Genomic DNA, 12,716 nt, shown 5'->3' with positions numbered 1-12,716 from the left:
ATGAACTGGTTTTGCCACACTAAATGGTTTCGCTATGTAGCAAAATTGGTTTTACAACTGGCAATCAACCCAAGAACGTTAGCACGTTAACGTTAGTACATATAAAACGTGTTCAATTTTCTGATGCGATAAACATTAATGCTGATTTGTGTTTGCTGTAGGCCATTATATTCTGCATAATGTTATTCGGCTATAATGTTCTCATCTGCAATTTTGTCTAGCTTTAGCTAAAACTTATCTCTTATCCGTGTCTCTGGGCAGTTTCCTGTTCTTCAGAGATTTTCGCCTTCCCTGAATGCTTAGCAGATTTTTCCAAGTGGACTTGGGCAGGCCCAAAACAAGTGCACATCAGTAAACGTAAACGTATTTGCACGTAGTACTTTAAACACACACGCAATTACCTGTGGTGACATTAATAATTTAAATTAAAATGAATTTAGTTTATTACGAGCATTAATAAAGCTAAATGCTAGTTCCATATTTCATCAATGTATCAGAAACATTCTGACTGGCCACCAGGTGTCGACGTTGTCTCAATCTAGTCTTTGAGGAAACTGTTGAATGGGTAGGAAGTTCATTAGCTTGCTTTAGATGCAGAAGTTGAACTCTTCTCACGTGAGTACAGTATAATACCATTAAAAAATAATTCCAGTGTGATCCAGTTATGTTGGTGAAAATGTCTCTTTGATGTCAGAAGTCAGAGGAGAATGGCCAGACTGGTTTGAGCTGATAAAAAGTCAATTAAAAATATACTCGTTAAAACCGAGGGGATGAGAGCATCTCTAAACAACAACACATCAAACATTGAATCAGATGAGCTACAGCAGCAGCAGAAGAAGAGTGCACGTAGGTGACACTGCTAGCTAAGAAGAGGAAACTGTGGCCACAATTTGCGCAAGGTCACCAAACTTTTTTTCAGTTTCTTTTTTAGTCTCAGTTTCTGCAATGACATTCAGGTGGTAAGAATTAGGCATCCTGCCTTCAAGATCAATGCTTCAGATTGTTGCTGGTGGTATAATGTTCTACACCAGAAAGGCCCAAACTAGGGCCTGCACGCCAAAGTTGGCCCTTGCAAACTTTAATTTGGCCCACCATCGCATCTTAGAAAATTAGGTTCTTTTGTTTTGTTTTTGTTTTGGTCGTGTGGTTTATTGTTGCAACAACAAAGCTAACTAAAATTAAAGGTTTCAATTAATGGTTGTGAATGAATCACATTTAAAAACACTGTGACTGGTGGATAGAAGACCATACAGAAGACATCAGAAGAGGCAGGTGCAGCTTTACTAGTGTATTCGGCATTGATCTTTACTGTAATAAAAATGAATTAAGATTTTATTCTATACGTTCCTTATAAAATATATTTAAAAAATTGTGTTGGCACAACCTGAATGAGTTGTGTAAAACCCTGCATTATATAAAGTGCAGTTTGGTATATTTACCTTCGGCCCACAGCCCTCTTCATAACAAAAAGTTTAGGCACCCCTGCTTTAGACCAAAATTTTATAATAATCTACTGATAATCTCAAATGGGTTTCTTGGACATGACAGTGATTACACTATATTCTTCTTAGAGAGCTTCCACAATCCAACAGAACACCCCTGGGAAGTGCTGGAATTGGAGATTCACATCATAAATAAATAGTCAGCAACTATCTATCTATCTATCTATCTATCTATCTATCTATCTATCTATCTATCTATCTATCTATCTATCTATCTATCTATCTATCTATCTATCTATCTATCTATCTATCTATCTATCTATCTATCTATCTATCTATCTATCTATCTACCTAAACCCACCCATCCATCCATCCATCCATCCATCCATCCATCCATCCATCCATCCATCCATCCATCCATCCATCCATCCATCCATCCATCCATCCATCCATCTATCTATCTATCTATCTATCTATCTATCTATCTATCTATCTATCTATCTATCTATCTATCTATCTATCTATCTATCTATCTATCTATCTATCTATCTATCTATCTGTCTGTCTATCTGTCTATCTATCTATCATCATCATTTTTAGGATAGCATCTCCAGCAGAAAAGATCTCCAAAGATGTTGTTTTAAATTCTTTTAAAAAATTTGTTTTTGAAATAATCGAAGACAGTAGAAGTCAGTTGAAGACAGTAGAATGATTTATTTGAATTTTTTAGTCTGACATGTTTACTGTTCCAAAATATTTGAAATGTTTCTCAAAATAAAATATATTCTTATCAAAAGGTAAACACCTTTTTGCTTTTTATCAAGACATTTAAAAGGATATATTTTAGAGCAGTAATCACATTACCGTGGAACCGTGATATTTTTATCCAAGATTACAGTTTTTCTCAGTCGCTTTGGTGTGTTTCTCACAACATGAGTGCATTTCTCCACAACAGTTAATGCATTTCTCAAAACAATTAGTACAAACTGCAAAACCTAGCTGATAACCTGCAAAAGCACGTCACATGCTCAAAATGGATAGCTCATTCCTCAAAAGCAAGTATTCATGTCAATCAAAGTGTCAGTGTCATCAGAGTGAAAAGTCCTGACACTATTGTTTATGAACAAGATAGTCAAATGGCTTTGTCATGTTTTCAATATGACAGTTTACTCTGGACATTTTTTCAATGCAAAAAAAAGATTTTTCAGATTTTGGTGACACTTCCTGAAAATGCCCAAGACAGCACTATATACTATTAGCACAGCCATTTAAATACTACAGTAAAGTTAGACATCACTGCATTTAGTGAGGTATTTGAGTACAAGACACTGAATATGTCTGTCTGTCTATATATGTGTAATATAAATAATTTATAAATAATATACTTTTTTGTTATATATCTATTATTACAAAAAAGTATAATTAATTATATATATTATCATATTTGGCTTATTTAAATCGTGATCTAACTGTGTATTACGTTTATTATTTCTTTTTTTTATTAAAAATTCACAAACACGAGAACGCGCTTGGGATCGCGCGCGCTCCCGTACTGCCAGCCCAGTTTCCATCAGCTGTCCGTTTATTCATCTCTCTCTCTCTCTCCCGCTCCCTCTCTCTGTGCTTCCCGCCCACACACGTGCTCGACCTGTACTCTGATTGGTCGAGCAGAGAAGCGATGAGCTCATATTGGTTAAAAATAGCTTCACGTACCGGGGCTAAAAATAGGCGCATATATAAACCCAGCCGCTTCACGGAGGCTCGCTGCACTTACGCAGCAGTAGCGGGGAAGGTTGAAACTCTCCGAGAGAAACTGATAAAGAGAAAGAGAGAGAGAGAGATTGCGAAAGGGCGGCGGCTGCGTCACGGCACAGTCTTTCACAAGAAAGACAGAAAAATGGCAAGGCGTTGAGTTTTTCAGCCAGCCCGGGTTTGGGTGTTGTCTGCTGGGGGTGGGGGGGCTACATGACCGTTTCCTTCCTTCCTCAACAAGACATGTTTTTTTTCAAATAAAAGTAGGCTGTGTTATATATTGCATAACATCCGAGAATTATCCTCTAAACCGTCATTAACTATATTAGAGAAGATGGTTTGGAGAATTGGCTGCTCTAAAGCCCGGATTTATAAAGTGGGTGGCAACTCTAAATATTTCCAGCTCCTCTTCACCAAGTTTTGAATCCGAAAGCTCACACTAGTTGGAGAGCAGAGACTTAGTCACCAGTTTAAAAACAGAACATAGTGTTCACTAACAAAATAAAAGCAGGATTCCAGCTCTGTTTACACTTTTTCCTCATTCCAGTCTTGTGAAGTAATTGTCGTGTCAACTATTATTGCCCAGCAAACAATTTTGTGTTTAATAGATTCTAACATAAAAAATAAACAAGGCTAAACTTGGGCTGTCAGTAAAAAGCTAATAGACGTCTAAGAATAACCCAAAACTAGTCATCAAATAGATTAAACAGACGTTATATGTGTAATCATTCATTTCTAGACATTCATTAGACGTCTTTTAGATTTTCAGTAAAAGCTCAAATTTAGCCTTGTTTTAGCCAAGATGACTATGTTTAGACATCTATTAGACATCTTTAAAAAACAAAAAAAAAATGTTTGCTAGGTGTGTTCATGACCCCTTTAGATATTTTAAAGAAATGATACAAACTGGTTTTCCTGTTTACAATTTGTTGGTATGTAAAAGGTACAGATGCACACCTTAAATGCTTCCTGATTTACATGAGGAACTGATCCACAATGTTGGGCAGTATTCAGATTAAATGCATGCAGCTTTTGCTAAAACCAGTGCTTTGTTTTGCTTTTTACATCAATAATTGAAAGGGATTTCATTTTAGTGAAAAGAGTACATTATATTATTATTTTTCTATGATATGTGTTTAGGGCATCGCAGTGTTGCAGTGGGTAGTACTGTCGCCTCACAAAAAGGTTGCTGGTTCAATCCCTTGCAGGTGGCATTTCTGCATGGAGTTTGCATGTTCTCCATGTGTTTGCTCTGGTTTTCCCCACAAGTCCAAAAACATGTGCTATAGGTGAATTGGGTAAGCTAAATTGTATGTAGTATACATGTGTAATGTCCTGGCCCTCCAGGTTGAAGGTTGAGTGTTAAGCTAACATCCCACCTTGTAAAAATTAGATGTTACAAAACACCAACATGATGCAGCTATATATCAACGTCAAAATAAACAGCTCTGGCTGGGAACAAGTAATTTATTTATGTACATAGTGTGTTCATATTTGATACTTTGGTTACTCTTTGTTGTGTATTTGAGGTTGATATTTACGATAAAAGAGCTACCAATAAAACTGTGTTTGGGCACAGTACCTTACACTCGATTAAATTTACACTGGTTTCCCACTCGTTTCAATTGCATGTTTAAATGACGTGATCACTTTTTTATACAACCGATGATGTTTTCACATAGCACCAAAACCTTTAGCAAGTTCTATACCATTTTGATGAAGTAAGAAACAACACAGAAAGCCAAAATGTTATATTGTGTGGTCAAAAATAATGGAATAGCACAATAGAGAACATTTCGGATAGAAATCAAAACAGTGCCATCTCGATCATATGTTGTTTGAACTTTTTTTTCTTCTGCAAGTCACGAGCATGGAACACGGAACTTAACAGACCAATGGTTTCTATACGCCATCACTTCTGCTTTCAGCTGCAGCGTCAACTACAACTTCCGGTGAAGCAGTGTATGGAGAGAATGTGAGAAAATGAAGCTCACATTAAGTTGAGAGTGTCAGATAAATGTCAACATGCTCCACATTTGTGTTGAAGGCATTTAAAACATTTGAAACTCATAACAACATTTAATATACTAAAAGTTGTTAAAATTAAAATGATTAATAATTTGTGACTTTCAGCAAAAGGAAAAAAGAAAACCCCAGTTTTCTATTATTGTTTTGTAACGTTCTGCTAATTTAAACATGCACCGTGTAAATCTTCTCAAAAATACACAAACAAGCACAGGGTTGCTCCTTATAGAACATCTTTTATTACACAAGATTACCAAGTCTAGTTTACAAATACGGTTTCCAGTCCTGAATGTGTGTACATATAAATACACACATGTTCATATATACATGTATACATATCAACCCCCCTCCCATCCCATGCCCTTTTTTTGCTTTAAAACAGCTATTTTGTAGTTTTGTTCTGAATTGCCAATCCTGCCCTGATCTAAAAGAAATCCTTAAACTTATTAATACATACAGAAACGATCAAGTTCAGCCCTATTTCACGTTGCAGAAAAAAAGCCCAGCATTTGAGGGATGGGCTGAAGTATTGATTGGCAGCTCCCATTCAGCCCACAGGGTCACATGACAGCATTTGGCAGATGGGCAAGCTTGAATGATACCACAAATTCAGGTAAAGCATCAAAAAATAAGTCCCATTCCTCAAAGTTCTCTTAAATACTGATAAACATCTCCATGACTAAAAATAGAAGACCAAAAAAGGAAAAAAAACAAACAAATAGACAAAACAAAGCTTTTTTCTGGGATCTCCTTCCCAAAAGCATTTGGCGAATGTGAGGGGAGGTGTATGACTGTGTAAATAGAAGTGTGCCCCTCACACACACTCTGTTTTTGCCCCAGTACAGGCATTGAGTCCAATGGCGAGTATTCACAGCAGACAGCATTTGTTGCTCTTCTTTCCCCTGCGTGCCTGCAGCGCCGCTCTAGTGGCCATTTCAAACACCTCCCGAACACCGTCTTTTGTTTTGGCAGAACATTCCATATAACCAAATGCTCCAATTCGATTGGCCATGTCTCTCCCTTCCTCTGCTTTAACTGGCTCCTATAGGACAGTCAAAACAAAATATGCTGTTAGTACAAAACATTTACTTATTCACCAATTTTTCCTGTGTCAAAATTATCAAATGACATTTACCCAAATTGTATGTTAAAAACCAAAACTGAACAGTAATCGGTAATTTTGAACAATATCTGGCCAAAACAAAGTTTGTTTGAATTGGTTTGCAAAGCAATTTTTACACACCAGAAGCAAACTGAAAATGAAAACGTTTACTACAGCTGGTAAACAACTTTGAACATTGACTTGTGGCAATGGCACAATCGGTAGACCTGCCTCTGAGACTTCTTTAAAAATGTATTCTGGTTCATTAAAATTAAGATTTTTTTTCCTCAGAAGTCCACAACAAAAATGTAAACATCAGTTTACAAACTTTTAGTTGAAATTAAAGCATGATTCTAATTTAAAGCAACATTTTATTTTACTCTGAAGCTGCTTGTAATAAAGCAATCTACAGGATATGAATACCTTTAAAAAGAGCCATGGCATGTACAGTACTATAAGTTGACCAAAACTTTCCTAAACCAAGAATGGATGTTGCTAAATAATTTTAGGACAACTTTGATAAAAGATTTTGATCAAGCGGCAACATGCCACTCTGCCTCGTAAATCCAATACGAAAAAACTGAAACTGCAATTCATCAACTCGCCTTTGGGGGCTGGCTCTAGGAACTCCAGATGTTCACTGACTGCAAAGCTAAATTGGCCAATTTTACAGCTGATAAAAACATGTTTACAGCCTGGTACAAATGATGGTTTTGGTGTATATAGCTAATATTACACTTCATGACTGTGGGGGTGAATTTTTTTAATAACTCATCTGTTTCGTTTATATTAAGTCTGCATAATTAAGAGCGTGGCCATTTGAATGACAGCTAGGTCTCGTTGCTCGCCGTCGGGTCACCTCATCTGATTCCGGCTGATTAGCCGCTGAGCTCATCTTATACATCACATTTTTGTTTTGTGTGGCTTTACAGTCAATTGCTTTTTAAAATTATTTTCTACAATTATCAGATAATATGGCATGCTGTGTGCACTTAACTGTGTTCACAAATGATTCAAGTGGCCCCCATTTCCCAGGTGAGTGAAGTTGTATACTTACATGCCACATCTATAACTGTATTTGTTTAATTTCAGATAATTTATAATTTATATATTTCTTTAGAACTTAAATACACTCCAGAATGTGAAAGATCGATTGGCTGTAGGCTATAGAGCAGACATCTGAAACGTCATCCATTGTTTTGCCTGGATTTCATAGTCTTGCATTTACTAACACAGACTATATTTGAAGTATTTAGGAGTTATTCAGTTATTCCTCAAATGAAAAAATGTCACAAAAGCAATGCTTAGTAGCTCAATGTAATACAGCAATGTTTTTAAAAGACTAAACACAAGTGGTCAGAACACAAACGAGTCACAGGTTATGAAGTATTAAGCGTTTCTCCTAAAGAAAAGCTTGTCTTAGCAAAATGCTAGCAGACTTCTGTAGCTCCACTCACGCTCCGCATCTTTGCCCTTATTTGGTTACCGCTAATATTTGGTTGGTGCAAAGACATACAAACAAAATGGCGACAGGTTGGCCACACTTACTTGTAGCTTCATTTGAGCTCTTCAGAAACCTATGGGTGATGTCACGGATACTACATCCATATCTTTTACAGTCTATGGTTTTGATCCACTTCAAATGTTGACTACTGTATATCTGACGGTAGTGTGAACAGCAGAGCTTATGGAAACATCTATATTGTTAATATCAGATGCTTTCTTAACAGTTTTTTTTCTCTATTTTTCAACAGCGGTTTTCTCGTTTTTAACAGCTGTTTTCTTTTATCTCACAACTGTATTTTTTGCAGGTTTTATGGTTTTATTGAAAGGAAACCACACAACACATATTTACATATCTAAACACCACACTCAGCACCATGGGTGGTGTCTCAATGTTTGGGAACAGTACACAGCTGCTTGGGTCTTTCAAACCTCTTTTAACCCCTAATGAAAGATTGTCAAAGAACTATGCTGTGGGTATATTTACACTCTTTAATGTGAAAAGCTTTTTTAAGTTTATAAATTGGATTCAGAAATAAATAGTTTTGTGAACTTTCATGTGAAATGTGATAGTATATTGTTTTTTTACCTGCTTCATCTTGGTCAGTTCCCTGCGTGTGTGTTCATCATTGCGCAGGTCTTTTTTGTTTCCCACAAGGATGATTGGAACGTTTGGACAAAAATGTTTGACCTCAGGCGTCCACTTCTCCGGAATATTCTCTACACAGAGGTCAGAAATCAAAGGTCAGTTCCAGACTTTTAACACAGGCTAGAGGTCAGTTTCATTCAAGAATTGGAAATAAAATATAGTTTTTAGATCCAAATATAGCATAAAATGACACACCAAAGAGCATTCTTACCTAAACTGTCAGGACTGTCAATAGAGAAACACATAAGAATGACATCGGTGTCTGGGTATGAAAGAGGACGAAGCCTGTCGTAGTCCTCCTGCCCTGCAGTATCCCACAGAGCGAGTTCCACCTATGGGATAAAAAGACACACTGAGCTCAGACACACATTTAGAAAAGTCCAAACCATTAAAATGGACTTCAAAAAGGACACAGGAGGGAGCCAAATTAAGCTAAAAAAGGAAAGTGAATCAGGTCAATATTTTCACATTAAAGCACCGTCCAAGATCTCCTGACAAGCAAAGACTTAATTAGTCTAATAAACTAGGTTTCGGGGTTTAACACTGAACACATAGTTTTTCTATTCTACTTTGACCTTAATCGTCATCCCATCCCAAAAATTCAGGCATAATATTACATGCATGCACAGTTGTGTGCCTTTTTCTCACCTGTTTGCTGTCAACTTCAATGTCGGCAACATAGTTTTCAAACACTGTTGGTACGTAGACTTCAGGAAACTGGTCTTTACTGAACACAATAAGCAAACATGTTTTCCCGCATGCTCCATCTCCTACAATCACCAGCTTCTTGCGAATTGCTGCCATATCTGCAAAAGACACACATATAGACAGTTAAATACTGCAGTATTACATTCCTGTTCATCTTTTCAGCAACTGGGATGATTAGTGAGACTATAAATATGGGATCCTCAATTATTTATTGTCATATCCTGCTGAATACATCTTCTAATATGAACAGTGTCACCCATAGCAATCCCCTACCAACATAAAGTCCAGTGGAAAACACACCAACTCATCCCTCAGGCCAAGTAACAAAGTTTAGAGACTTCACAGTCCTCAGTTGACCCATCATCATAGCCAACGGAGACATCGAACAAGACCTCACTAGAGTCTTTTCAACATGACCACAGCAGAAGTGGCCCATCCGATCTCAACAACACGGCACGCAACTTCAATTTCTGATCCAGAACAGCCGTTTAAATAGAGGCAGATCTGGAAGTGTCTGTTAACTGGGCCAGATGTCTTTGAAGTACAAGCTGCACCCCAGTGGCCAAGATAAAGCAGGCAGCTACAGAACAGAGACCACATTATTGATGAACAGGCCCGTGGCGATGAGAGCCGCTCAGATGGACAGTAGATTAAACACTGACACACACACAGAGCAGCAAAGCTGAAGATCAAAGTCTGAAAACCAGCAGAGAAGACAAAGCTTTGGCACTAAAGATCAAGTATTGGTTTCTATCTTCTATGCAGACCACTATAGAGATTTTTAAGGAAAAATGACATGCATGCTGGTTGAGTGCCTGGATTACAGGCAAAGAGGGTCAACCCCTGAAGTTAAAACTGATCAGCATCTCCTCCAATGAATTTTTTACTTATATCCTTATGGTCAAACTTCAGTGGGTTGCATGTGGCCACATGACTCCTGGGACCTCTTGACAACTGCATGGCAACAGTAAGGTTAGTGAATTATTCAAACTGATACAAATGAGTCTGGATGGCACCTGTTGGCTCAATAAATTAATATTCATAAGACTGAACAAGTATCTTTTGGTAATAACCCTGTAATATCACTCAATGCACAATCATTTGAATCTAAGATTAAAACCAGAATTTCCTCTGCTTGTGCTGTCGTGTACACGCTAATGGAAATTTGAAAGAACTGAATGGCATTACAGACATATTAATAGGAACATTACTCATAGTCTCTGGGAAAATTACACACATGAAAACAAAAGATTGTGTTACAGCACTTTAACTGACTGGGAAAAACCTAGATTGTGTCATTGCTGGGCTGCTGTTTTCAATTTGAAAATGGTATGCTAGAATAACACTTAAAATATAAATCTTCACTAAATACTGTAAAATACCCCTCTTCATCAATGTTAAAAACAACTAGATCCATTCATGGTAAATGACCTGAATGAAGACAAAGTTCTTTATAAGTTAGTATCAAATAAACTATGCCAAAAAGATCATTTCAGAAAAATCGTGTCTATTTCCATCCATTAGTCAATAATCAGATAAGAGTAAATCGGAAACAAAACATACACCAAACAGATTAGAACCCTAAAGCCTTCTTTAAAACATTTTAGGATTTAACATCTAATTTCACATCACCCATCTAATAAATATTGAAAATAACTATAGTCAAATGACAGTTATAGGTAATTTTAATCATTAATCCTCCAGTTACGTCTAAATCTGAGATTATACGCGTGTCTGGGTCGAGCTTTAGCCCTCCGCTTTAAATCAACAAAGACAAACAGCTTCTAACGTTACCACACATCGTTATATGACTATTACCGGTAACAACGATTTAATACACAAGCAAATAGTTGTGAGAAAACTATAGCGCTTTCCTCGCAAATTTTAAAGCTAATTCTAATATGTAAATAGATCGATAAATCTTCGAACCGTTTTAAAATCTGGACGCTGAGGGTGAGCTTCTACTCCCGGCCGGCGGTTGCTTGCGGAAGCGACGAACGGTCAGTAGCTCTTGCCTTTCCAGTATACCAAAAAAAAGTAGTTTAAAAACAACCATCCAGCGGCGACTTGAGCGTATAAAGTTTTTATATTGTGTAAAAACACGGAGACAGTAAGATAAAGTAGTCTTACTTGCAGTTTACAGGGCTAGCCGTTTTGTTTTAGTCCAACGGTGGAGCTCCGTCGCCTCTCTTATGTCCGATACAATAAACCGTTGTCGAGCACGCGCAGAGCGCGAGCATTCAGAGGGGGGAAGGGATAATGTGCACGAGCTCGAGCCACGCCTGCGCGAGCACGTTGACTGGAGTTTACTTGGCGGTGGATGAATGAGTCATTATGATGAACGGACAACCCTGAACACTATAACAAGGCAGTTTTGTGTTATATATTTAGTTAAAGTGAAAAACTTCTAACTAACTATTCCAGCCAAAACCGTCCCGTAATAATAAAGACAAGGTTGGATAATGCTTTTTGGAAAATGAAATCAAGATGTAACACATGAAAGTGAATTATATCTTTAAGAGCTAAACGGAAGAGTTAAACGGAAGACAATCAAATTTCATAGAGGGGTTTCTCTCGGGCTTGCTCAGCTCGTTTGAGAGAACGAGCAAAGGATACAATTTTGTGTTTGTTGCGCCATCTATCGCCGTCTGAGCTGCAGTACACTGCCAATAACAATCCACTTATTAAATGTGTAAGCCACAGTGACAAACCCCATTATTTACTATTATATTGTTTCAACATTTTATAATTAAATTTTTTTTTTGTGAAACGCAAAAACAATAAGTGAAACGCAAAAACAATAAAACACTTAAATAATAAATGATGCATTAAATTGCTTATTTTTTTATTTATTTTAAAGGGATTATTCCCCCCAAAAATTTCCATTCATCACTTACCCTTTACACCTTAATGAGTTTCTTTTTCTGTTGAAAACAAAAGAAGCTATTTTGAAGAAAGCTGGAAATCTTTAACCATTGACTTCCAAAGTGTTTTGTTTGTGGAAGTCAAGTTACGGGTTTTCAGCTTTCTTCAAAACATCTTATTTAGTGTTCAACAGAAGAATGGTTTGAAACCACTTTAGGATGAGTACATTTAAAACTTCAGACAATAAATCAGTTTGCACAAAAAACAGTCCTGTTTAAAGTGTAAATTCACCATAGTTAAAGACCAGAAAGGTAGAGGAGGGGTACCAAAAATGATCCTCAAATCAGACCATATGCCCTCAGTGGCTCAATCTGTATATTATCAAGCCAAGAGAATCCTTTTGTGCACACACAAAACAAAAAACAACTTTATAGTTTCTGTTCCTCAGTGTCAGTATAGGGTGCGTGTTTTCCCCCACTGCCTGCCCATCCTAGATGTCAACAGCGTTATACTGACACCGAGAAGAAACTAAATAAAGCTGTTATTTTTGTTTTGTGTGTGCCCAAAAAGATTCTCGTGTCATAGTAATATAATTCACTGAAGGCATATGGGCTGTTTGGGGATGTTTTCTGTTATCTTTCTGAACTTAAAATTGCAGTCCAAATTCTAA

General features: G+C 37.0%; 1 protein-coding gene across 2 annotated transcripts; it reads right to left on the bottom strand.

Moving 5' to 3' along the window:
• Window positions 1-5,435: 5,435 nt before the first annotated feature.
• rhoab (ras homolog gene family, member Ab) lies at window positions 5,436-11,395 on the bottom strand. 2 transcript variants are annotated; one of them, XM_087262578.1, is made up of 6 exons: window positions 11,312-11,395; window positions 11,111-11,196; window positions 9,122-9,279; window positions 8,685-8,805; window positions 8,414-8,544; window positions 5,436-6,261 (listed from the first exon to the last, which is right to left on the bottom strand). In XM_087262578.1, the coding sequence occupies exons 3-6, from the start codon at window positions 9,275-9,277 to the stop codon at window positions 6,088-6,090; spliced, it is 582 nt and encodes a 193-aa protein (XP_087118704.1). In that variant the 5' UTR covers window positions 9,278-9,279; window positions 11,111-11,196; window positions 11,312-11,395; the 3' UTR covers window positions 5,436-6,087.
• Window positions 11,396-12,716: the final 1,321 nt, after the last annotated feature.

The sequence above is a fragment of the Danio rerio genome, chromosome 8 (genome assembly GCF_052040795.2).
Source record: "Danio rerio strain M-AB ecotype USA chromosome 8, GRCz13ab, whole genome shotgun sequence".
Classification (NCBI taxonomy): Eukaryota; Metazoa; Chordata; class Actinopteri; order Cypriniformes; family Danionidae; genus Danio; species Danio rerio.
This window is presented reverse-complemented; position numbering and strand designations above follow the sequence as displayed.

What these genes read in the sequence shown, in the direction of transcription:
- rhoab (XM_087262578.1), bottom strand. Translation starts at nt 9,277, where the DNA reads ATGGCAGCAATTCGCAAGAAGCTGGTGATTGTAGGAGATGGAGCATGC. An exon ending in TGACAGTCCTGACAGTTTAG is followed by an intron (nt 8,545 to 8,684) that starts GTAAGAATGCTC and finishes ACCTCTGTGTAG; the next exon opens with AGAATATTCCGGAGAAGTGG. An exon ending in AACTGACCAAGATGAAGCAG is followed by an intron (nt 6,262 to 8,413) that starts GTAAAAAAACAA and finishes ACTGTCCTATAG; the next exon opens with GAGCCAGTTAAAGCAGAGGA.